The sequence below is a fragment of the Ceratotherium simum genome, chromosome 19, assembly GCF_057802395.1.
Source record: "Ceratotherium simum simum isolate JZ-2026a chromosome 19, ASM5780239v1, whole genome shotgun sequence".
Taxonomy (NCBI): domain Eukaryota; kingdom Metazoa; phylum Chordata; class Mammalia; order Perissodactyla; family Rhinocerotidae; genus Ceratotherium; species Ceratotherium simum.
In genome coordinates, this window is record NC_141918.1 from 50,993,622 (window position 1) to 51,020,619 (window position 26,998).

Here is a 26,998-nt window from a genome sequence, read left to right on the forward strand (position 1 = left end):
GATTAGAAAAGATAATTGTGATTAAGAAATCAAGGTTGTGATTAGGAAAGATCAATGTCACCAGCTGGCTTTGTCAAAAGGTATGAACTGGCGACATGAATAATCTCACTTAGTGAGGACATAGACGACTCATGGTTATTTCACACAGGAAGAACTTGCAAGACTTCTAGTTGACTGTCATTCTTTGGTTCAGTAGGTGGAGCCGGTCTTCCTCATTAGAATAAGGTAAACAGATTCAACCCAATTATAAATGGCAAAAAGTATGTGCCCTCCATCATTGAGAGTTGCAGAGTGCCGACTGGCTGGAGACTTTGGGTGCAGCCACGAGAAGTGTCAGAGCATGAGTTCCAAGTCAAAATCTATAGGGATCATCGGAGCTCCTTTCTCAAAGGGCCAGGTGAGTAAAAAGCCTGGCTTTGAATAACCAGAATTTAATAGAAAGTTTCAGACTTTAAAATTAGTAAGGTATTAATATATGGTTAGCTAAGTCTCCTGATACAACCTAGCCCTGAAATATATACTTTAAAGCCCTCTCACCATCTTGCGACATTGTATAATTATGGTCACCAGCCCACTTATTCTTGGGGTGCCTAACCTCAGCCTCAGCCAACTTTATTTGAATCTACTAAATTTTTCCTCATAATTTTTAAGAGAAAACATTTTTATTTGAATGGAAATGCATTGTTTCTGCATTGTAGCTACTCATCGAGATTCCATGCTCTAGTTGCTTTTGGTGTTACCATGTATATGTAGAGAGAGAATTTTAAGAAAATACTTTGCTTTGTTATATAATTAATGTCTAGAAAAATTTCACAGGTTGGCAGCAACTTTTAGACTTCTTTTAATTTGGATAACTTATATATTATTGCTTTATGCAACTTTGTGAATGATTCATATTATTTGAGGGCTTGAATGATTCTACAAAAGTGTTAGTTCATGGACTAGGCAGACTCCTTCATGTACCTCTCTTTGAAGGAGAAAAAAAGAAAAATGAAAGAAAATCTGACTGCAAGTTGGCAACATCGAAAGGACTAATGGATTTACGAAACTCCCAGATTGCCAAAACACGCCAGCAATGTTTAAACATACACTCTTTTTTTTCTGCCTGGGCACACTCATTCTGGTAAATATAAGGAGATTACTCACACCTTAGACTTTAGCATGCGTCTGTGCTTAAAGAGTTAAAAAAAAAAAAGAGCAAAAACAAAAGCATACAAGACCAAGTTGGAATTGAAACTCCTAAGGCTGATTTTTTTGTCATCGTTGTTGTTTTAAATGGAGCCTTCTCCAGGTTTCTCAGAATTCTCTTTGCCCGTCTGGGTAGCATTTTACTCCTGTTAGTTTTGAACTCTTGTTTCGCACTCTGGCTTTTTATTGCAAAATAAATTGAGAAAGGTCACAGATTAGAGACCCAAACTGCATTTGGACTGTCAGTAAATGCTGCTCCACGTCCCCTGGAAATCCTTCAAAGTCTATCTCAGAACACAAGGACATTTTGCTGACACAGTCTCGCTTCTTTTAATGCTGGGGTTAATCGCAAAATCCACAGTATGCTCACCTATTCTTGGGACAGGTTCTAACAAAGATAGGATTGAAATAACTGACAAAAGAGAAGGAAAGGAGGGAGGGAGACAGAAATGAAGAAAGGAAGGAAGGAAAGAAGAAAGGAAGGAAGGGAGGGAGGAAGGGAGGGAGGGAGGCAGGCAGGCAGGCAGGCAGGCAGGAAGGAAGGAAGGAGGGAGTGGGAGATACAGCCTAAACTTGCTGTGGCCCCTGGAGCTGAGCAGAAGGCCTTCTGCTGATAACAGCCCCTTCTAAGGGTCAGTATTTTGAAATATAGCCTGATGCATTTTCTGTTCTCAGTAATTCTTTTTCTTCCCCCTACAGCTCTTCCCCCATTTAAACATGGCCCCATGAGAAAGCAGCTTATCGTCTCATGATAGTAAGGACTCAGAGAGAGAGGTTTTTCTACACTAAGCCGTAGCTTAGAGAAAAAAAAAATGGCATAAGCATCTGTCCTCACCTAAAGGAGGTAAAAGTTTGACAAACAGGCAAAGGAGAGGATTAGAGGGCAGATTACTAGAAGGTTGAGTCTGAGAAAGGACTCCATCACCTGCCTCACCCTGTTAAAAGCCAGTGAGAGGTGGGGGCGGGGAAGTGGCAGCAAAAAATGAAGTAGGCATATTTATTTTATAGTTAACTAGTGCTCAGAGAGGTTTGGTAATTTGCTCAAGGTCACACAGCCTTGACTGTGATTCCAGACAGGACTGTTTAATCCCAAAGCCTGTGCCCCTGACCTGCACTGATGCCTCTTTAGATCCACAGCGGATCCTACACTTGTGGCCATTTAGGGGTTGGGACCCAGCTTCAAAGTCAGTAGAGCTAACAAAATGATGTCCAAAGTGGGCAGATAAACCAAGCAATAAGAAAAGACCAATCGTGAAAAGCAGATTGAATCAAAGCACAAAGATTGCTAGAAAGTGTCACTCTGGGAAATCGAACGACCATGTTAGGATAAATATAATGTCAACTAAGGGGGCTATTGGATTTGTTCCGAAGTTTGAAAGAGAGAGGGAAAAAGGCCAGGGAGTTGGATCAAATTGACAGTTTTTGAGCGGCTGCTATGTGTCAGCTGTACAGGACGAGAGACAGTGTCGCAAGTGTACAGAACATCGGACCGGAAGCTAACAAGGGAGAAAAGACAAAAACAGACGCACACAAAACCAAAGGCAAAACTGGAGCCGAGCAGCACTCGACTGGGGTTTAAAGAAGGAGAAATCACCTCTCCTTGCCGAGCGAGTGGGGGCCACGCAGGAAGAGAACGCAGTGAAGGGGTGGAGTGCACCAGGCAGAGCGCATGGGGTCCCCCACGGCCAGGGACAGGATCTGACATCGAGGATTGTCCTGGCAGCCAGGGCAAGGCATCTGATAATTTGAATTGGGCAGAAATATCTGCTTCGTTTGGTGCCATGGCTCCAATCCCAGGACAGACTCACGTGTCTTTCGTCATGTCTTCTCATCTGACGACAGGAGATAACTCCTGTATCTCAAAGCCTTGTTGGAAGGTAGAATCAGAGAGACACATAAAGGAACTGTTTCCTTGGATGGCTAATCTGCCAGGAGGCTGGAGAAGACTTTACTGCAAGGAGGAAGCCTGTGAGCTTCCGTGATGTAGGAACAGCAGGGTAGCATCCCGTCAACTGTGCTTCAGCCGGTCACACCTTGAAATACCAGGTTGGTCTCTGTGGTTTCAGCTCCCCCGTGATGATTTTCCCTGTTGCCTGCTTTCTCCCCAAGAGCCCTAACGTACCATTGTGGGAACCTGCGCGTAGGTCTCGCTCATGCCACGCTCTTTTTTTTCTTATGCCTTTGTCCAAACTGCTCCCCTGGTTTGCGAAGTTTCTCTATCACTCCATCTGTTTTCCTGGACACCTACTCATGTTGCAACACTCAGCTGAAATGTCATCTTCTCCATGCAGCCTTCCCTGACATGCTCAGTCTTCAGCAGAGTTCGAAGCCTCCTGTTTTGGTTGTTATGACATCTTGTATCTGCATTGAAGCAACTCTCCAAATACTGTAATTGGGGTCAAATATCCAAATCCCCTATCAGCTTATGAGTTACTCAAAGACAGAAGCCTCTCCTTTTCATTATTATATCTCCATCTATCAGAGAGCTTTTGCACAAAATATATGTTGACTACGTTGATAACATGGCATCATGTGAAGAGGAGATGCAGGTTTTGGAATCCAAAGGACCTGGGTATGAACTAAGGCTCTGCCACTTGTTAGCTGTGTGCTGTAGGAAAATTATATAACCTTTCTGATTCTAGATCCTCATATTTGACATCGGAGTCATTCAGTCTACCTGGCTGCGCTGAGTAAATGAGATAATGCAAATTCCTGGCTCTGTAGGAACTCAAAAAATGATAGTTACTATTCAATTGATCAAATAATAAAAAGGGTTCCTATTATGGGCATCTGATGGTCATGATAATGTCTGATTTACCCTATTTTTTAATTGTTCAGCCACGAGGAGGGGTGGAAGAAGGCCCTACAGCACTGAGAAAGGCTGGTCTGCTTGAGAAACTTAAGGAACAAGGTAATTTTTAAGTTGAAAGATATCGGCCTGATTTCCTTCCCACTCTGAAGGAAGGAGCAGGCTCCTGCTAAAAGGGGGCATGTCTGGAACAATATCGAGACCACGGAACTGCAGCACTGGCTAAAACCTTAGACATACATCCTACAAGAAAAGCATTGTATGAGGAGAATCCTCAATAAATACTGTTGGATGAATATCCTCACTCAGTTATTTTGTCTTTCCAGCCAGACTATTGTATAAGAGAATCTGTGTGTGCAAGGACTGGGGTTGGGGTGAGTGGCTGGGCAGTCGGGGGAATTAAAAACGGAAGGCAAGGGGAGCAGGAGTACATTACTAGCAAGAAGACCCCTATTTGTAAAAGGGAAATCAAATAAAACACTAATAATAATACTAATACTTAGTGTTTGCAGAGTGTGTATATGTGTGTGCATCCATACACATATACATATATATACAGGAGCATGCACATGAAAAATGATATATATTTTAAAAGAATAGGCTAAAGTAAATGTCATCTTTATATATAAAACTCTGACGAAGTGTTGGCGAGGATACGGAGCAACTGGAACCCTCATATATTTCAGGTGGGAGTGCTTAATGATACAGCCACTTTGGAAAGCAGTTTGGTACTTGTAAATGTATGTAAATGTAAACATACATTTACCTTTTGACACAGCAAATCTACTCCTAGGTATCAATCCAAGAGAACTGAAAACATACATCCACACAAAGCCACACACATGAATGTCTGTAACAGCATTATTTATCAGAGCCAGAAAATGGAAACAATAAAATACCATCAAAAGCTGAATGACTAGTACAAAGTAGTACATCTATCCATGGGATCATCCTCATCAGTAAAAAGGAGCAGATTACTGATGCAGGCAAGAACATGGATGAATCTCTAAGACAAGATGCTGCGTGAAAGGCCAGATACTTAGACTACATGCTATATGATTGCATTTATAGGAAATTCTTGAAAAGACAAAAGCACAGCAACAGAAAGCAGGTCAGCATTTGCCCGGGGGTGGGGGCAGGGAATGACTGCCAAGGGGCAGGAGGGAATTTTGGGGGGTAATGGAAGTGTTCTAAATCTTGATTTTGGTGGTGGTTGCAAGACTGTAGATATTTCTAAAACTCTTTGACCTGTACCCTTAAAATGAATGAATTTTAGTAAATAAACATTATACCTCATAATGCTAAAAAAAAATAAAGACCCCAACAGAGAACAGAAGGCTTGGGTAAATGGATTGGACTGGTCCCTCAGTTAACGAGCATAATTTGGTTATATTTTATATCTTTATTAAATCTCTTGAAGGTGTTGCTGAATCATGGACATACAGTCATGTAATAGATATATATATTATAAATACAATATACAACGACTAGTTAGTTCAGGACACTGAACTGATCCCATATCATGGTTTTACACGAAGCTCTGTACCTTGAAGCCTAATGCAGGGTTTTTAGGAAGTGTAGCCAGGTCCTTTGGAACTTTGGGTTACCTGTGATTTCTCCTTATTAAAAAAGTATAGTAATAAATCCTTTATTTCCTGAGCTCGCTGTAGTGTTATGGTTGTTGCTAATCACATATGCTTATTTAATTCTGACAATACCACCACAAGGCAGGTACAACGGACAGAGGAGGGAACTGAACTGCTTCAGCAGGTGACAGATTGGACTGAAACCAAGGACTGTTAATGTAGAGTCAGAAAATTTAGAAAATACTGGTGTATTTTCTTCTAAGTATAAATATATATATTCTTTTAAAAAACGACTTCTTTACTACGAATGCAAAACATGGTTATTTTTAAAAAGTAGCAAGCATATAAGCAGAGTGTGACAGAGACAAACAGACAAACACAGTGAGCCACCCATTAAACCCAAACCATAAGGTTACCACTGTCATACTTTAGTGTCTAGCCTACCAGGATTGTTTCAAGAAGCATTTACTGAGAACCCAGGACACAGCAGGGACCAGTGTGTGGCACAGGTGAGATGACGATGTCAGGCAAAAGTGGACATGGTTGCTACCTTCACGATTTTAGTCGTTCCAGACTTTTTCTTGGCTTATACTTTAGAAAACACATCTATTTTGTAAATTTGGAATCATCCTACACAGACTGTTTTGTAATCTCTTTTTTTACTTAGTAACCTGAAACTTATTTTAATTATAGAGTATGATGTGAAAGATTATGGGGACCTACCCTTTGCTGATGTCCCTACTGACAGCCCCTTTCGAATTGTGAAGAATCCAAGGTCTGTGGGAAAAGCAAATGAGCAACTGGCTGGTGTGGTGGCAGAAGTCAAGAAGAATGGAAGGACGAGCTTGGTCTTGGGCGGAGACCACAGGTCCAGTTTAATGATCGTCTTTATGGGAGTCTGGTGCAGATGGCACAAAGGAAGTGAAACCAAAACCATGAGAAGAGAGAAAATATAGAAGGGAAAGCATTGATCAATATTTTATACCACATTTTCTGCCTTTTTTCTTTCATTTTTATTGGTTACTCCTTTATTTTAGAAACACAGACTTAGATCTATTTGAAGTCTTGCGTTATCTATATATATTACAGCAGAAAATGCATATAAAATACATATGAAAAGGGACAGGCCGGGTGGCATAGTGGTTAAGTTTGTGCCCTCCGCTTCAGCTGCCTAGGGTTCACAGGTTCGGATCCTGGGTGCAGACCTATGCACTGGTTATCAAGCCATGCTGTGGCAGGGGTCCCACATATAAAGTAGAGGAAGATGGGCACGGATGTTGGCTCAGGGCCAATCTTCCTCAGCAAAAAGAGGAGGATTGGCAACAGATGTTAGGGCTAATCTTCCTCACAAAAAAAAACAAAAACAAAACGAAAAACATATGAGCGGATGTCAGTAAAATATTCAGCACAGGCTTAGATTTCTAAATAAATAAGCACTGAGGAAATTCATCCTCAGCTTACTGTACTTGATTACTGATAACAGGAGCAACTCATTTAGGTCAACTTTTAAAAGTATGTATTTCTCACTACAAAAGTAATAATTATAAATTGTTTGACACATGCACACATATAAAAGAAAAAAAAACAGTGGTAATTGTAGTTCCCTAACAACCCCATTTCATCTGGAATTGAAAATCTGGCATATTTCCTTCCTGTCAATGTTTTTCCTTGCACACGATTTTGTTGAACAATCGTGTGTGTGTAATCTACAGTACAAATTTCCTTATGTTACTTCATGATATATACAAGCATAATTTTTTACCGTTGCTTAATTTTTCATCAAGGTATTATATCACTATCTCTCTCTCTCTCTCTATATATATATATTGTCAGATATTCAGGTTATTTTCAAATTTTCACCATTACAAATAATGTGGAAAAGATCATTTTTGTGCACGAGCCTTTTTAATGTTTATTCTCAAGGTCCAGGACCCGTTATCAGAAGTATGATCAGATCAAAAAGTACAAACATTCCAATGGCTCTTGATGCAGGAGTCAATTCCTTCAGCCTCCTCAGTTTTCTCCTCTAAAGCCAAACTGTTGTTACCAGGGTTTCTGTGACAAAACTGCAATTGAGAAACTAGGGCTCATTTTCTTTTCTACGTGGAAAGATTTGTAAGTGGAAATTTTAAGAGTGGCAAATGGCCCAAAGACAAGAGACCTGAAGGGAAAACAAACATCAAGCTGGATAATCAATAGCTGAACATCAAGGCAGGATTGCTTCCACTTTGAGATTCTACAAGTTCATGGTTCTCTGAAGGAAATCTGAACATCCATGAGTGGGAGTGGAGAATATAGGCATTGTATCGCAAATCCTAATCTTTTAACTTTTCTGTAAAATATTACTTAGCTTTTCCATTCTGGCAAATTTTCTGGAGCTTGGAGTGCTTGAGATGATCTCTGAGGGTTCTGGCCCTGGCTAAGAGTGGGTCTTTAAATGTGTGGCAGGAGAGTAGTAAGTTCAAGCAGAGGATCTGAGCACTGAATAGAGTGAGTGAACACCTCGATGTGCTGGCCGAAGTGCACGTAAGGTCTTCTGAGTGATGCTCCCCAACCATAAAAGAATTGGATTTTAAGAAAAATGGAAGGACTCTCATAATTCACTTGGGAGAATTAAGTATTTACCAAGGGAGAGGCGGGTGCAGAAAATGAGCCTGAATTAACCCTGAAAATCGAATAGTGTCTCATGAGCAAGAATTTCTTGTGTGGTTAGTGTTTTCACATACGTTTAAATTTTGGTTAAACTATAATTTGCAATTTTACTAGAAGGTGGTTTTGAAAAAAAAAAAAAAATCACAAAATTTTTAGTAATGCCATTGATGTAAATATAACTTGTTAGTAAGTATTAAGTGTAAGCTATACTTTCTCTATGGTTATAATTGCTTAATTGGCATCTCCAATTTAAAACCTGTCAGAAGTAATAGCCACTTTGACTTAAAGGAAAACCAAGTGAGCATTGAGTGAGTTAATAATACAATGTATGTAATGATATTGCTAACCTGATGTTCACACAGACTTTTCTTCCTCTAAAGCTTGGCCATTGGAAGCATCTCTGGCCACGCCAGGGTCCACCCGGATCTCTGTGTCATTTGGGTAGACGCTCACACCGATATCAACACTCCACTGACAACCACAAGTGGGAACTTGCACGGACAGCCTGTGTCTTTCCTCCTGAAGGAACTAAAGGGACAGGTAAAAGGCTGGGTGGTTTTCTATTACAAAAGAATAATCTTGAGCAGAAGTTTAGGTGGCGGAAGGCAAGTGAGAACCCCTGTGCCATCATATTCTAGGTGTAATCTCAAACCATTTCCTCAGCAGCCGATAAGGTGGTGGGGCTCTATACCTCTACCTTACTTGATGGTTTGCAAACTGACTCCATATATATCTTCCCTTTTGATTCCTAAACTACCCTTTTTAGTACATGGAGCAGAGAGTAATCCTTTATAAGCAAGTTAGCAGAGGTTCAGATGTTAACCAACTTGCCCAGGATCACATGCCAAGCGTACAGCAAGGTGAGGGCCAGACTGGTCTCTTGCTACCTACCTCTTTCTACTACATGCCACACAGCCTCTCATTCTTACCAGTTTTTAAATGTGGATTACAAGGGTTTATTATTTAATATCTTTGCTGTGAGCACATATCTAAATCAGAACTACCTCGTTTCCTAGAAACTTTTCTAAAAGATGTAAAATGAAATTCCATATTAAAATTGAACATTGTCGCTCACAATTTTTATTGATATGCTGTAGTATATCAATAAAACAATTTATTGATACAACTGTAGCATATTGGTCTTTATGATGATAATTGGGGATTCAAACCTCCTGTTAAATGTCAGAAGCAACATTTTCTGAATTGGTGACCAAGTGACAGGTTTATACACTTGTAAAATGTGTGACTAGCACATGGGAACAGCCAAACTTGGCTCCAGGACATTGAAGAGCAACCAAACGTTTGGTCAAAAATTTCCATCAGCCACTCAAATCCATCCTCTGGATTAAGTTCTGATCGGGAAAGAGAAGAAAAGAAGGAAGCTACGAAAGTAATGGAAGCACACTGACTTCTTTACAGAAAGGTCTGGGAAGGTGGGGCCCAGTGGAAACGGGGCACAGAACAGGTGAAGGCCGATAATGATTCAAGTTATATCTGGGCCACAGGGTGAGGCTGGGGAAGGCCAAAGGACTCAAGGGTGCCACAAGCGGAGGCTGGCCTTCCCTTCTTCACTTGGTATGATATTTTAATGATTTCCTCTAAATTTATATTCTAAATATAAGATATATGCAATCCCTAAGTCCTTACCTTTCAGTGTAAGACTTGCTCCAGAGAAGCATAAAACCAAATGGAAACATTGCGATTTTAGATCCCTGACGTACCAGGATTCTCCTGGATGACTCCCTGCATATCTGCCAAAGATATTGTGTATATTGGCCTGAGAGACGTGGACCCTGGGGAACAGTAAGTCTATTCCTTGATGCGATTTACCTTCATTTTTGTCCTTTTGCATGCTAGGTGTGCTGGTCAAACCCACGAGAAAAAAGTATTTTAAGCACCAAGTCCCTATGTCTATATCCATATCTAGATATATTTATATATACAGTCATGCTTCGCTTAACAACAGGGATTCGTTCTAAGAAATGCGTTGTTAGGTGATCTTATCTTTGTGCAAACATCATAGAGTGTACTGCAGGGGAACAAAATATGCCACCCCAAAATGTGTCTCTTTAACATGAGAATTATTTTAGGCTGATTATTTTTAGTAAACAAAAGACTCAGAAAGCTCTTCTTGTTAAAAGCCTAAAAGAATTTAGATTAAAAAACCTGTCTTAGGAAGCAAGCTATCACCTTAGCATAACATGAACCAGGTGGTAGACAGGGAGGAACCTAGAAAAGCCTGCTTGTTGGGCTCCCTTCTGTGTTCTTCTGTTTCTGTGTGGCCAAAGACTTGTTTTCCAAATGGTTGCTCCTTTTCACCTACCTGTGAATTATCTTTCTTCCCTTTGAAATCCCTGAGTCTCCCCAACCCCAAGATCTTTTATCTTTAGCTGAGGATGGTATTTAAGGTGAGGGCTTTGGCCATCTTGGTGAGTTACTTGGTTTTTCTGGGTTTCCCCCATGTGTACCTATTATTCAACTTCTATTTTTCTCCTGTTAATCAGTCTCATGTCAATTTAATTCTTAGACAAGCCAGAAGAATCTAGAAGGGTAGAGAAAAATTTCTTCCTCCCCTACAGTACTTACGCAAACCTAGATGGTATAGCCTCCTACACACCTAGGCTATATGGTACTAATCTTACGGGACCACCATTGTATATGGGATGTTTTTGACCAAAACGTCGTTTTATGGTGCATGACTGCACACATGTACATATATATTTGTATGCAGGTGATTTTTATCTTAATTGACTTGCTGTTAAAAATACATCGATACATACAGTGTATTCTATGTATTGATATACACATCCCAGAATGTAAATATTTTAAGTTAAATATGTATTTTACCAAATTGATCTTTTCTTTAAAAGGAAATAACATAGTCAGCCTCCTTATTAATTGTAGATTATCTTAATATCTCCTCTTTCATAGCTACATTTTGAAAACTCTGGGTATTAAATACTTTTCAATGACTGAAGTAGATAAACTGGGAATTGGCAAGGTGATGGAAGAAGCACTCAGCTATCTACTAGAAAGGTATGATGCTTGTGTGTGTGTCTGTAACATAAATGTTATTAACAGGACTTGCTACTGATGCTAATAAATGTAAGTTATTAATAAAGCCTGTAAGTAAAATTACAGAACTTCACGGGGTTTTTACTTTTTATAAAGCCAGGTAAGAACTGTATTTATCTACTAAATATTAAACTACCAACTTTAAACTGAATTCCTTTCCTACCTTTTAAAAGAAAGAAAAGGCCAATTCATCTGAGCTTTGATGTTGACGGACTGGACCCGTTTTTCACACCAGCTACTGGCACACCAGTCCTGGGAGGTCTGTCTTACAGAGAAGGTCTCTACATCACAGAAGAAATTTACAAAACAGGTAGGTAAAAATCTGAATGAATAAAGAAGTAAGTGTACACTTGGTCAACATATATTGATACCTCCCTGATCTGAAAATCAAGCCCCAACTGCCACTTCCAGAATCTGCACTGCTGATGCAATAACTGAAGTGGTTTCAGGAGGCCGCTACCTCTTCACACTCCTGGATAATGTTTCAAGTCCAGGTGCTGAATTTAAAATGTCAACTATTTAACAAATTACATTATTTCTATTTGTTGTTGTAGGGCTACTCTCAGGATTAGATATAATGGAAGTGAACCCATCTCTGGGGAAGACACCAGAAGAAGTCACTCGCACAGTGAACATAGCGGTAGCACTAACCTTGGCTTGTTTTGGAGTGGCTCGGGAGGGTAATCATAAGCCTATTGACTACCTTAGCCCACCTAAGTAAACGTGGGAACATCAAATAAAAATCTCACAGCTAATGACGTAATTAGCAAATCTAATATTTACTTAAGCTTACAGTTATCCTCCCAAAGATTTGGTCTTTCAGAAAAATGTTTTGCCTTAGTAAATATTAGTACAATTAGGATAAACTGTATCAATTTCCTCTTGGTGTAAAATTCAAGATTTGGAAATTCTAACTTTTGTGAAATTAGAAAGCTTATATTTCCCATCTTGGCAAAAGACTTATCCTTAGAGAAGTATACATTAATTTCCAAATAAAAATTTGCAGCATTAAAAATAAACACACACCTCTATAAGCACCCCCACATCGAGTGGGACTCCTGATGTCAGGAGATAAAACTACCCCACCTGAAAAGGGGCCATATTTCCATGTTGTTCAGAAGATTCTGTTGTTGTCTACATGTTTCTAAATACATGCAAAATACACACACACACACATACATACTCATCCTGCTTAAAACTATCAGGATTTAAAAAGCCACCGTGGAATCATCACTCCCAACACTGGAAGACCTTGGTGAAACTGAATCTCTGGCTCTGGTTTCTCCATCTGTGAAGTGGGTAATCATAAGGCCTGGGCAATCTCCAAACTCATTACTGTTAGATCACTATGTTTTACTTTTTCTAAACGTCAAACATGACATTGGTTTATACTTTAAGCATGGCTGCTGTTCAAGCAGCCTTTTGGGAGGTAGAAGAAAGAAACCCAATAGCTATCTTGCTTCTAAGACCTGCTTGTCCAGAAGGAGGTTTCAACTAGAATTATCTGTGGCTTCCAAGCTCTCCACCCTTCACTCATTGCAATTAGAGCCTGTCTCATGAGCTGAAATCTCTAAACATCCTAAAAACTCATGTTGGCCCTGGAATACAGTGAGAAAGGTGGAAAAAATAAATGAGAGTAAACTATACTCAAAACCAGGGAAGTAAACTTGTGCCCTTCTCCCCAACTTACATAGAACTCAAGTGGACTCTGTAATAAAGCAGCCCCGGGAAAGGACTTGTATTGTTGTGGTTGTTTTGTTCTAACAGCTGTATGTTAAAGAACCATCTGATTTTTCACATGCAACCCAGAACTGTAAACCTAACTGTTGACACTATGGGCTTTGTAAAATAAATATTTCACTGAATTACTTTTGCATAAGAGCAATTAAGATGGATTTTGCTCTAGAGCATATCGTCCAGTACAATAGCCGTATGTGATTATTTAAATTAATTAAAGCTTAATAAAATTTAAAAAGTTGAGTTTCAGAATTCCAGTGCTCAATAGGCACATGTAGCTACTAACTACTGTATCGGACAGCACAGACATAGAATATTTCCACCATTGCAGAAAGCCCTATTGGATAGAGCCACTATAAAGTTACTATTAATTTTCAAAAAGAAAAACTTTTAGGATGTAATGAATATAAAGGCATTTTTTTCCCCTCAGGTGCATTCTAAACCCAAATAAAGCTTCTGTCTTCTATTAATGTCTTTGATTAATAATAACTCTTTTAAAAGCCTATTTGGAGAAAATCACATTCCCATTTTTTTAAGCTAGTGAGGGAAAATTGAATTTTCAATTTTAATAAATTAATTGGGATGTATATGTCCTTGAGAAAGTGATATTGATTTTCACTTCCTTTATTCTATTTGTATAACACCAGTTTCACAATTATTCCCATTCTAGGATCCCAAAGCAATATATTCCTCAAGGCAGCAAGAATATATTGAGACTATGTTAAGAGTAGTACTTGAAATCCTTTCTAGCATAAAATTTCTGGAGAATTTTAAGAATATTATTAACCTAAAAAATTACTTATACCATTATATAAATTTTAAGCTGGACTTACATGGCAAATAAAGATTTAGTGATGATAATATCATGAACCAGGAAGAAGATAAAGGTCTATGAGGAATGTATTTCGAAATAAAGATTTGAAGTACAGTTGGTTAAACTTGACTAATTCTCTTTTTAAAGAATCAGTAACTCTTAATTCTTCAGTCACTAGCTAGTGTACGACCCATGGAGGAGGCCCAGTTCTGTTATAACCCAGCCAGCACATTGACTGGAACACAGCAGACACTCATTCAAACTTAGTAACTAATCAAACAGCTTGTTCGTTCAACAGATTTTACTAATTTTTTTTTCAAGTCTTTTACAATCTTAATGCTGTTTCTCCCCAAATTATCAGTATGTCTCTCAAAATCTAATAAACCCTAAAGAATGAAAATGTATACTATATTTAAAAATATAAACACTTAAAAATTTTAAGATTACAAAAATTCAAAGATTCACACCATTTGCCAGGTCAGAGTGTTAATCTGGAAAAGGAATTAATTTATTTTTAAAAACAGAGATTAAAGAATCACCATTTAAGCATCACTTTATTAAGTTTATGCATTTCTAGCTATGTTACTTTCTTACATGACTTCCAACTCATTTCATACAGTAAGTTCAAGACCACAGCAAAGACAAAAACTTGTCAATCTACCTTGATAGAAATATTAACCTATTTACCCATAAAAATTTTAAGCTATTTTTAAAAGAATATGAAACTGTGTTTGCTCCTGCAATGCAATGAAATCTAGAGTCCTTTACTTGACAAAAATCTCTTATCCCAAAGATACACCAAAAGAGATTTATGTTTAAAAGGATTTGTAATAACTATTTTACATGTGTGTGGTGTCTTTAAAACAATGTATTTGAAGACTGAATAAAACATTAATAAAAAATAAAAACAAAACCAATGGATAGAATAGGAAAGACTGAGAGTGTCTAGTAAAAGTCATTTGATCACAGACACCTCCATGTGCCTGGGTAGCTCTAATAAATTGTTATGGATATGAACAACATGTAGCTTACTTAATCTCTTAGAGACAAAAATATAGATAGGGAGATCGGAGTTATAATGTGTCAATAGATTCACCACTTGAATCAAAATAAAACAATCTGAACGGCACTGCTTCTCCTATATCACTATGTAGCCTGATCATGTTCAGATTTCATAGATTTGAGTCCACTTTCAGAGACAGATGGATTTCCACTTTCACCACAGTACCCGCTCACTTCACTGAGTTACTGGTAAAGACACTGGCACCTGATTAGACTGAGGTGCTGGAGACCCACTACTGATGGCTTGTGGAGGCACTGTAGCTGGTTCCATCTTGCTAATGTGTGTGATGAATCGAAGACGAAGTTTTAAAGCTGGTTTTAAATTACAGATAATCTTCTCTACCTAAAAAACGAAAACACATTAAATAACATTTTAACCAGAGAACTTCAATTTCCCACCTTTAAAGAGGTGATTTATACACATTTCCTGAGATAATAAACTAGGGAGTGGAGTTGAGTGGATGAGAAATTTCTCGTCATGTTTTGTGTTTTAAGGAAAACAGACAAAATTATTTCTCTCTTACATGAGAAAAAACGTGTATTCTCCCTCACACAGACATTATATATACGTACACATGTGTATGTGTATATATCTGTATATGCATACACTTACAAAAACATAGCCACCTACCTAGCTAGCCAGTCACCCCACTGCCAAAAGCTAGTATAGTTTACACTAGAAATTTTACACGTCCAGTAAGTTGATCATCCTTTCAAAATGCCATGTTCTCAGAAGCATGAAGCATGATTATATTTTGAAGTTCTTTGAATAACTTGTCAGTAACATTTATCCAGCAAGCTAATTTTTTTTGGTTTTAATTTACACATGGAATTTAAACTAAATAATTTCAGATCTACTCTTACTTAAAATACTTTAAAGAAGTAAATACATCAAGCAGTTCCATAGTTTTCTCAGCTTTACTCACATGTTCTTTGACTTTACCAGGAAAGATCAGCCCATTAATAATTTTTCCTTTCTGTATTCCCTTGTGTCAAAGTTTCTTAGGCCCAAATATACAGGATATGCTAAATAAAACATTTCTGCATTGGTTCCTACTCAGCTTTCCTTGACAATCCTGCTGAGGCATAATGGAGTCAACATCCTCCCCACCCCATGTCCCCGGTTTCAAGGAAAGAATCCAGTAGACTGAGATTCCTATGTTTATATATCAGGTTGCCTTTCTTTCCCATTATAGAAAGAAGTAACATTAAAGTAGGGAGGGGAGGTCATTTAACTTCACCCATCTGCCCTACCTCCACCCTTCTGAACAGCTGAGATTCTGCTTCCTACAGAGAGGAAACAGTTATGGTTCAGGAGGTCCTTGCCACTTCAGACAGCTCTAATAGGAAGTGGCTCTTTATATGCCTGGTCAGAATGCACCTCCCGTTAACTTCACCAGAGTTTACATGTCCTTTGAAGTGACACATAACAAATCTAATACGTATTCCAAATAGCAACCCTCCAAATAGTGAGGACACAAACAATTTCCTAGGACTTTTAAATTTCACGGTAAGCATCCCAGCTCCTTCAGATACCCTTCATGAATTACTCTCTTGACCCTCCTGGCTTCAGTCTTTTAGTCATGCTGCTATTTGTCCAGTGTCCCCAGTGTACCCTAATGACTGTGGGGAAAAGTAGGACCTCCTTCACTCACAACTCAACACCTCTCTGGTCTTTTCAGTATCCATCCCAGACTGTTTCTTCCTAATGAGATTACTATTAATCAGCCCCCTAGTTCTCTTTCAGATGTCCTGTTGCAAATATCAAGGGAGAAAAGTGAGAAATTAAAACATTTACTTTTACTTTAATACTATATCCAGAATAATATGCTCATGTAACCTAAAAAGGTATGATATCAACCTTTTCCTCTTAAAAGAAAAAAACTGACAAAAACACTCACCCAAACAAAAATGTCTACTAGCATATGTTCAAGTTTTCTAAACTAAACATCATTAAAAAATAATTAAAGTTAACTTACTTGTTCTTTTACGCTGTCACCAGTAAACATATACTTCATATGATACAGGAAGTCACAGATGGGATCCATGTAATTTAAGTGGGCACTACACTGGTCTACATTCAGCAGCATGTCATAAAATGCAACACCAATCTATTTAACAAATAATATAAAATTATTTAAATGGTCAAGAATGGTTCAATAATTCAGCATGATGTAGCTGGACTCTATCACAAGACTAACAAAGAGGGAGGACACGTTTGTTGAAGGAACTGTCACTGATTACACAAACCTCCATAGTCATGGGAGATACGAGACGGCCTGTACTTGTAATGAATCCACAGTGCTACAAAATGCCCCTTAGTAGGGCTTAAATGCAATTTCTCTTCATAACTTAGTAATTTCTCTTAAAATTAAAAGATAGACACTGCCTCTTCTAGAAACCATCTCTCAATTTCTGGGATAACTGCAATCGCAGGGATCCTTTGGATTATACCTTCTTAGTTCCATTTGTTGGCTCACACTTTAAGGTTGTATTCCTGGCTCATTTTCTTTCTCTACACGCTTGTTGTAGGTGATTGATTTAATCCATTCCCCTGATTTTAACTAATTCTTCTGCACTATAGTACAGGCGCTCAAATGCACTTCTCCATCCTTAACTTTCTTCTCAATCCTGAAGCTATGGGTACTTTCCCCTGCATCTCCAGTTTAACACATCCCACACCAAACTCATTATAGGCACACTAAGTTATAGGCACGCTAAGTTTTCTCAAGTTGCTCTCAGATTTCTACTAAACTGATTTCACTAGTAACGGTTATGACATGCAGTTTGAAAAACAGTGGGAAAATAACCTGAGTAGATCTTTTAGAACTTAAAGTTATCACAGAAAACCCAGATTATATTTTACCTCTATCATGCATCGAGTTCTTTCTTGCTGAAATCTTTGTAAAAATGGTCCCACAAGATGGTATACATAAAGCAACTGGAATTCAGTCTTGACTATAGGAAGAAGTACTTCAGTGAGAAACCTAAAATTTGAAGATAAAAATAAAAATCTCTTGTCACTTGAAATTAGTAGAACTGTTTGAATTTTGTTAATCCAAGTATTTGGAAAACTTGTAATAATTTTTTTTAAAGTTCCTCTAAATTCTGGTAACATTTCTAACTAATTTCACATCTCTCACTGGCTCTTATTTTCATTTGATTATTGAACTAAATTACTTCAAACTTAGGAAACTTAGGAGTCTTTTTTTTTTTTTAATTTAAAATTTTTTTTTTTTTTGGTGAGTAAGATTAGCCTTGAGCTAACATCCATTGCCAATCCTCCTCTTTTTGCTGAGGAAGATTGGCCCTGGGCTAACATCCATGCCCATCTTCCTCTACTTTATATGTGGGACGCCTGCCACAGCATGGCCTGATAACCGGTGCGTAGGTCCGCACCCAGGATCTGAACCTGCGAACCCCTGGCCGCTGAAGCGGAGTGTGCGAACTAAACCACTATGCCAACAGGCCGGCCCCTTAGGAGTCATTCTTAATAATAAAACTATTGAATGACAGAAAGTGAATTATCTGAAATAAAAAGAGAATAATCAATCAAATATAAATGCCATTCTTGAGAAATCTGAATCTAATTAATACCAATTTTATAGTCAAGAAAAATGATCAGAAAATAGGCTAATATCAGTTTTTCAGTTCAAAAGGCAACTTTTGGGATATATTCTGGAAAAGACATGCATTTGACTAAGCCTCCTGAAACTGTAATGGAAAACTAGATACCAGATTATTAGTTGCACATACAAGTTAATATTTTTCAAACAATTCTGAAATAAAAGAGGCTTTCTGATTATGCAGAAACTCTACTTAATTAAAACTCTTACTTTGCAAATTGTTCTGTTGAATGAGACATATACTCCACGTGTAAATGAGATTTAAAAAACCCAAAAAAGAAAAAACAAAATGAAAAAATTCAAGTTTCTTTAAGAAACCATAATACTTACTTGGGAATGAGAGAAAGCTGCCCGATGCTAGAATGGTGCCACACAGCATGTGCCAGAGCTAAGGTATAGCTGCAGCTCATCTCAGAGTAGGACTGATGACAAGCAGTGAAATCAAAGAGGCGGAAAGGATAGCCAACCCACTCCGTCTCAGATGTCAAGCTGGGACTGCTGATGACACTCACGATTCGATCATGGAGGACAATCCAGTATGGCTCCTTTAAACCCAGAGGACAGCCTGATGAAAAACAGTATTCTACCCCATATTCAATATTGTACTCCATAGCATAAGACAATAGTGCTTCCACATTTTTAAAATTTTTCTGCTTATCTAGCTTATGTCTTTGCATAATGGAGATTTTGAAATCAAAATTGGGTGGCTTCATAATCAGTCAAATTAAGTGAATAACAACCTGAGGAGAAGTGTCTGTAAGTTAGAGGTCTCCATGCATGTAAATACCAGGTACTGTATTTACTATACAGTAAATCAACTTTACCAACATTTACTATACACACAACACTGGTACACATGTAATTCAGAAACTAACATACAGGTGTGTGAGGAAAAAATGATTCATAGAGGTGCAAAATCAAATAGGTCTGGGGCACACGGGGTTAGACAATATTATTTACATTCAAAGATATCACAACAGACAACCGTGTGGTGCTGACTAGACATGTTTGGAGGTCACAGAATTGAGACTTCACATAAGTGGAGAAGTCAGGGAAGGGTTCACTGAAGAAGCAGGCCCTAAGCAGGCAAAGAATGAGCAGGGTTTAGAGAAGCTGGCGCAGGAAGAAGGGTTCTGTCAGAAAGTCTGGTTCACTAACATATCACAAGTCCTGAAACGTGCCTCAACAAGCATCACCTGCATGAGCAAAGGCTCCAGATACACAACACGTTAAGTGATCAAGAGTAGACCAGACTTCGATGTCAAAGTTAAGGCTGGATGGCTAAGGTGGGATCAAAGGATAGAGGGACCCGTAAGTCAGGTAGATTGATTCAGACCTGATGCAGAGGGCAAACAGAATAGTCACCGTAGATTTCTGAAGCAATAACAATACAAAAGACTTAAAAAATAAGAAACGCTTCATTAAGTGCATGATGTCCTTGTACAAAGGCATCCTATATGCATCTTATTCTTTCGGCTGACAGGAACAGCTGCATTCCAGTACTATGTACAAATCACAATTATTAACTCACTGGTAGAGCAGTGATGATCAATCCAATTGCATTCATCCATGCTGTAATGTTCTCTCTTGGCACTAAAGGCTGACTGCAAAAAGAATAAAAATGTGAAATTATAAAAACATTTTATATGGTTGACAGTGGATCTTATTTTGAGAACATATATAATTTGGGGGCTGACAACTGACCTACTCCAATAAAACTACAGTGGATTTTTATTGACTAAAAATTTAATATACACAAAAACTAAATAAGGCTATTTTTTTTTGGTTGTCTTCTTTAACAATGGTTGCTGGGCTGAAAGTCTATTTCCACTTATTTATACTTCTCCAATCATTATCCTGTCTTTAGTGACAACTGAACATTATTCCTAAATTAAATGACAAATGGCTAATAAAGAGTAGAAGTGGGAACAAACAGAGGTCTTCTGACCCTGTCCAGGCTTCATTTCATTACACCTATATCCCAAAGACAAGACATGGAACCAAAAGACAGTTACTACCCAGTATGCATGGCCTTAAGACGACAGGTTTGTCTAGCAGCTCCAAATAAATATCATTCTCTTTACAAATAGACAAGGAGTCTTATTGCATGAAACAGGGCACACACCTTTTCAGGACGACATTTAGAAGAGCATTTCCAACATCTTCGCCTGAAACAGTCAAGGCCATGAGCTCCACACAAGTAACATGCAGAGCGTGGGCCGCCGGGTTGGGAAACTCATTGAATCTCCAGTCACAGTTTGGGAAGGGACCAGGAGATTTGCCAGCCATCGGTGCAGACGATTAAAGCAATAACTATTAGATTATTTTGAGATTAATAGCTCACCTTTGTATAGTACTTTAGTTTTCAAGATGTTTCACATGTAAACATCTCATTTGATTATCAATTTATTTGATAATGAGCCCTCAAGAAGTGATTTATCAGAAAGATTAAGAGACAAATAATACAAACCAAATACAAATAAGTTTGACATAACTGAAATGTGTTGATAGCAACCATGTGATCAACTACAAGGTACATAAATGGTTGGTCTTGCATAGGTGGCCTCTTATAACTATGACATGATAGCTACAGATGCAACTAAGGTATCCCTAGGTTTCATCAACTGATTTCTTTTAATAGTTATAGGATAGCTAATAAGAATATTACTTTTATAATGAGTAATTCTTTTACTTCAGGAAAAGAATTTTTTGTGTAGGAAAATAAATCATGCCCATTTATGTAAAACTGCTCTATCTAGAAAATAGTGGCACGGTATATAGACATTAAGTATAGTGTGCTGACAACCTAAACCATGAAATCAAAATGAAGAAATAAAAATACCAGTATAGCAGTCTTTTCACTAAAAAAGAGAGAAAAATGTTTTATTATTATCTATTAATATTAATAATTTAAAAAGTATTCAAGGATTTATTTAAAGCAACAGATTCTATATTCTCTAGTAACAAACAGATGCGTGTACTACAACACACAGTACATTTATTCAGGACAAGGATTTTTTTCTTTGAAACAAATCTCCATAAGGTCTGTTTTTAAATGTAAACTTTAATGGAGTGAATTTCAGCCCATCTGGTATGATCCTGCTAATTTAAGATTTCAAAACCTTTACAGAAGTAAAAATAAAAATGATCTTAAAAAAAACCGAAGTCTTAGAATTTATAAAAATATTGCCTTGAAAAGAAAAAGATGTTCTCATAATCAACATGCAGTTATTTCTGATGAGTTTGGAAAATCACAATAAAAAGGATATTATCTACTAGTCTGCCAATCAATTTGCAATAGTAGGAGTCATCTGGGATCCAAGGATTCTCATCTCGTGCGTTCATAGCGCACTTCAGGTAAGTGTCACTTAGACACCAGCCCTGAGGTCGATTGTCCTTGAGTGAGCCAATGATCGCGTGGACAAGTTTTCGTTTGAGGAATGCACGCTCTCTCAGGTGCATTTCATAATAGTGCAGAGTATTATATAAATAAGTCACTGGACGATCTGCCAAGAAGAAAACGGATCACCACAATGCTTATCTGGTTACTAACATCTGTGAAAAACGAATTCTCTGTTTTCAAGACTACCGAAAAACAGCTCAAAAGATTATTAAACTTTTTTACATGCTGGGCAATTGCACACAATGAGTGCTTTTATTTAGGACAGGCAGAAGTCTTCTAATAATATATACAGCTTGTATTTAAGGATATTCATCGTATCTGAGCTAACAATTTCACTTCTGCAATTTTTGTCATGCAAAAATGACATATGTGCATGGAATGTCACCACAGCCCTGTTTATGCTAGCAAAAGATTAGAAACAGCCTAAATGGTCAAAACAAGGGACTGATTTAGTAAACTATGGCATGTATGAGGCAGCTCTCTATGTGCTGATATAAAATAATCAACCCATATACATTACAAAGATAGAAAAAACAAGGTGCAGAACGTGTATATTATATTTTATTTGTGTTAAAAAAAAACCAACAGAGAATGTCTAAGGAAGGATACACAAACTAGTAGCAGTGGCGGCCTCCACAAAAAGAAACTGGCTAGCTGGGGCACAGGGATGGGACTAATTACTTTTCACTGCATATCCTTCTATATCATGTGCATACATTACCTAATTCAAAAGAGAAATGTTTTTGAAGTAATGCTCACTGGACTTTATACCTATTCTGCAGTGCTAAAGCACAATTCAGACTTCTGCTTGGGAGGAAGACATATTCTGCCAAGGACCAGGAAGAACTGTCCACCAGGTAATACACTTTGTCCCCAGAGCGGCTGCTGCAGGGCTTTCCACTTCTGTCACTGACCCCACCACTCTCCAGGGACCGTGCTTAAAACCTTAGAGTTGGGGCCGGCCCAGTGCCTTAGCGGTTAAGTGCGTGCGCTCCGCTACCGGCGGCCTGGGTTCGGATCCCGGGCGCGCACTGACGCACCACTTCTCCGGCCATGCTGAGGCCGCGTCCCACATACAGCAACTAGAAGGATGTGCAACTATGACATACAACTATCTACTGGGGCTTTGGGGGAAAAAAAGGAGGAGGCTTGGCAATAGATGTTAGCGCAGAGCCGGTCTTCCTCAGCAAAAAGAGGAGGATTAGCACGGATGTTAGCTCAGCACTGATCTCCCTCACAAAAACAAAAAAAAAGAAGAAAAAAAAAAACCTTAGAGTTGTCTTTGATTTCTTTCTTTCAAAATTCTTCCCTCCATCACCAGCCAGTCAGGACTTAGTCCTTCTTTCTTGCTATCTGTCCCTTCTTTCTCATTTCCAGTGGCTTCATACTTGTTTAGATACTGATTGTACCCCTGAACTTTTTGAGTCTTTGAAATGGCTTCCTCCTTCCAAGACATGCTGCCAACTACAGCTGGCTTTATCTTTCTAAAACAATGCTTTCCATACCATGGCCTTACGCAGTCACTTCCAGCTGACTCTCAATTATCTGCAGGTTATAAAATAAAAGCTTCTCAGACTGACATTAAAGGTGATCTATAGTCAAGTACAATATATAAATTCTCAACTCAGCCCAAGGAGGCAAATGCTTTTCAAATACCTTGTTTTTTCTATTTCCATCATTTTCCCAAATGATTCCTTCTGCCTGGTGTGTTTTTGTCTCCTTTCTGTTTATACAAATCACATGCATCACAGTTCAAATCCTATCCATCCGGAAGGCCTGCCACGATCCGTTTAGTTCAAGTAACATCACTCTGTTCTGAACTCATACTTTTCTCCTATACTCATCTGGCAATTAATCACACACTATGTAAAATAAGGTGTCTCTTGCATATCACTTTTTTTTTTTTGGGATTTAATACACTTGCTATGATCTACCAATTTATTTATTTATGTATGCTTGTATGTATGTATTTTTTGCTGGCGAAGATTAGCCCTGAGCTAACATCTATGCCAATCTTCCTCTAGTTTGTATATGGGTCGTCGCCACAGCATGGCTGATGAGTGGTGTAGGTCCGTGCCCGGGATCCAAACCCAAGAACGTGGGCCTCCGAAACGGAACGTGCCGAGCTTAACCACTACATCACGGGGCCAGCCCCCAATTTATATATATATATATGTATATATATTTTTTTTGTGAGGAAGATCAGTCCTGAGCTAACATCTGCCAATCCTCCTCTTTTTGCTGAGGAAGACTGGCCCTAGGCTAACATCCATGCCCATCTTCCTCCACTTTATATGGGAAGCTGCCACAGCATGGCTTGACAAGTGGTATGTCGGTGCGCGCCCGGGATCCGAACTGGCGAACCCCAGGACACCACAGCTGAGCGCACGCACTTAACTGCTTGTGCCGCTGGGCTGGCCCCCAATTTATATTTTTATGTCATATTTTATACTTCATGGCATCATCCCACAGCACTTACCCTCAAAACACTTTTATTTAAAAAAAAAAAATTAAAATAAAACCTTTAGGACCACTATTGCCCATATGGTCATGTCCAGCCTACTTTTGTTTATAAAGCTATTAGACAGAATTAAAATTTGAAAGAGCTCACCGTGAAATTTATAAAGGCCTCCTAGGTGATCCAGTAGAGTCTCCAGTGATTTGGATACTGGAAGCAACTCTAAAAATCGGTGGATTACTATATCAAATACTGGAAGGAATCGGAGACACACATTTCCAAAATAGATGGGCAGATACGGGGACTGGATCTGCACAGGAGGATCAACCTGCTCCGCCAAGCCCTCAAAATATAGCTTCTCTGGATATTTCTGTGGAAGTCAGGAGATGGTAAATGCTGAAGGCATCTTTTTTATTTTCTTAAAAAAAGAGCTAAATAAACTTGCCAATTTCAAAAGAATATGAAACCATGTCTGCTCCTGCAATGAAGTCTAGAGACCTTTACTTGAAAAAAAACTCTACTACTCAAAGATACACCAAAAGAGATTTATGTACAAAAAGATTTATAATAACTCTTTTCATTTGGTATTGTTAAGTACCCATGTCTACTAAAACTGCAGTTTCAATTTATTCTTAGCATTAGAGATACTCTAGAATCTTGAGGAAGTTCAGAGAGCTAATTTACTTCTACACAGACCAGAGAGAAAACAGCAGAAACACTATGAAACAGCCAAATCAATTAGCCAAATACCTAAGTATGGCTTAAAAAGGAGGAACTGAAGCACTAATTAGAACTAGTACCTTGTGATAATTCATGTGCTTGGTGTGCCAGTCGTTCTGCAGCCAGTGCTCTGGGGAATTTTCTTTCACAAAGTCACTTACTCGATTTCTAAAATCATTTGGTTTGAGTAACAGCAACTGAATTATGAAATAACAAACCTGGGCTTCATTTCCTTCATGACTACGCATGGCCTTTGGAGAACAATAGAAAAATTATATGAAAATGCCCAACCTGTGCAAAAGCATGGCTCTGCCACTTGATGGTCTAAATTGTAACACAGTAAAAATCTCACTATTATTAGAATTTCTTTATATATCTAGTTTATCCCAAACCAACTGTTCAGCCTTCCCTAAACATATCTGACCCTTCCTTGCTATTTCTGGCTCTCACCATTCCTTCTGTCTGGAATGCCCATCTCTATTTTTTGAAATTTAATCCATCCTTCAGGATCCATCACACCTAGGTAGATGTGATCTCTCGTTGTTATCTGGCAATATTTTCCCTGCACCTCTATTTTATCCTTTTATTTTAGTGATTTACAGACTTATCTTATTTCCCCTATTAGATAATAACCACCTTTATATTTATGCTTCATAGCTCAGAGATTAATGTTAACCAACTAAGCAACCCCAAATACCACCACTATAGTATTTTTTAAATGCAGCATTTTCTATCCTGGTTCAATGTGTCTTTTCTTAAAATTTTGCCTGAAACAGAATCCAGTCAGGAGAAAAAACCATTTGGGGAATATTGGGTGGCTATGAGAAACATTCAGTTATGACTGTGGTTACCAAAGTATATAGAAATGGTTATATTAGCACTCTGCAAAGAAATGTAGTAACTTTTTACTACTTCCTGCCTCTAGTGGGGGCCTTTGAGAATCAACTCAGAGTCTAACTGCTTGTACTTTTAGAATGTCACAAGGCCAGGACCATGTCTGTCTTACTTCTATACCTCCTGTGCCTAGAACATGGTAGATATTCAACACATACTTATTGAATGAATGAATACAGAAATTGGGAAATCTCTAGTTCCTTAGGAAGTGATAGCAATGCTTGATCATAGTATAAATTCATTAAATCCTTAGAAGCAATATAAAGTAGATCAGCACGAGATCTATCAGTCACACACCTTGATCCAAAAGAGAATAAGATAGCTTAGAAACTTATCCTTAAGCATAGTCTTACCAGGCAGAGAATTAATCTGTCCAATGTAACAATGTTGTACTTCCATACCATGTCATTAAGAATTTCAATGCATTTGTTGAGTTGCTGACCCCCAGCTGATGTAGAAAACTCATATACCAGGAAATCTGCAAATGTTCTCACATGGGCTACCAAGGCCCTGGCTCCAATTCTCTCTAATACTCTGGAAAGCAGAGAGTAAAACGTAAATTATATTGCTATATGAATACGATGGTTTGCCAAACGGAATACAGATCTAGGTTTCTGGCTTACCTATAGCCAATCTGATTAATATGATCTGTTTCCAAGAGCATTTTCCAGAGAAGACACAGGAAGAGAGGAGGAGAGCCTTGAATAGAAAAGTGAGTGATGATGTCATTTTCATTGGTCATTGACTTCCACTTCCTGTATTCCTCCTCCACGTTTTTCTTCAGATTGAAACGGCTTTCCTGAGGTACATTATTTTGTTTGAAGAATGCCTAAAAGGAAGGTCAGAAGTTTATTTCAACAGTTGTAGTAAAAAGAGCACTGGCTATAGAGTCAAGAAACCAGCTCTAGACTTGACTCTGACACTAATAAACTCTAGGTGAGCTGAAACAACTCAGTAATCAAGGCCTGAAGTTC

At 38.3% G+C, this 26,998-nt stretch overlaps 2 protein-coding genes across 4 annotated transcripts in view; one reads left to right on the forward strand and one right to left on the reverse strand.

The window, feature by feature from the left end:
- The first annotated feature begins 262 nt into the window (after nucleotides 1-262).
- Nucleotides 263-12,031, forward strand: ARG1 (arginase 1). Its single transcript, XM_087443770.1, is given in 9 exon segments — nucleotides 263-397; nucleotides 4,027-4,099; nucleotides 6,251-6,261; nucleotides 6,264-6,451; nucleotides 8,616-8,775; nucleotides 9,944-10,038; nucleotides 11,167-11,271; nucleotides 11,484-11,620; nucleotides 11,865-12,031. Coding segments are annotated over 9 exon segments (1,071 nt in total).
- Nucleotides 12,032-14,342: 2,311 nt separating this feature from the next.
- MED23 (mediator complex subunit 23) overlaps nucleotides 14,343-26,998 on the reverse strand; it is a 47,440-nt gene continuing 34,784 nt past the window's right edge. For all 3 annotated transcript variants that reach the window (XM_087444121.1, XM_004422325.3, XM_004422324.3), the window contains 11 exons: nucleotides 26,648-26,853; nucleotides 26,378-26,558; nucleotides 25,211-25,381; nucleotides 24,564-24,780; nucleotides 21,819-22,055; nucleotides 20,675-20,840; nucleotides 20,081-20,153; nucleotides 18,880-19,094; nucleotides 17,790-17,910; nucleotides 16,903-17,034; nucleotides 14,343-15,266 (listed from right to left, as the gene is read on the reverse strand). In XM_087444121.1, coding sequence (XP_087300247.1) covers nucleotides 15,099-15,266; nucleotides 16,903-17,034; nucleotides 17,790-17,910; nucleotides 18,880-19,094; nucleotides 20,081-20,153; nucleotides 20,675-20,840; nucleotides 21,819-22,055; nucleotides 24,564-24,780; nucleotides 25,211-25,381; nucleotides 26,378-26,558; nucleotides 26,648-26,853 — 1,887 coding nt within the window. In that variant the 3' untranslated portion in view covers nucleotides 14,343-15,098. The remainder of the gene's footprint in view (nucleotides 15,267-16,902; nucleotides 17,035-17,789; nucleotides 17,911-18,879; nucleotides 19,095-20,080; nucleotides 20,154-20,674; nucleotides 20,841-21,818; nucleotides 22,056-24,563; nucleotides 24,781-25,210; nucleotides 25,382-26,377; nucleotides 26,559-26,647; nucleotides 26,854-26,998) is intronic.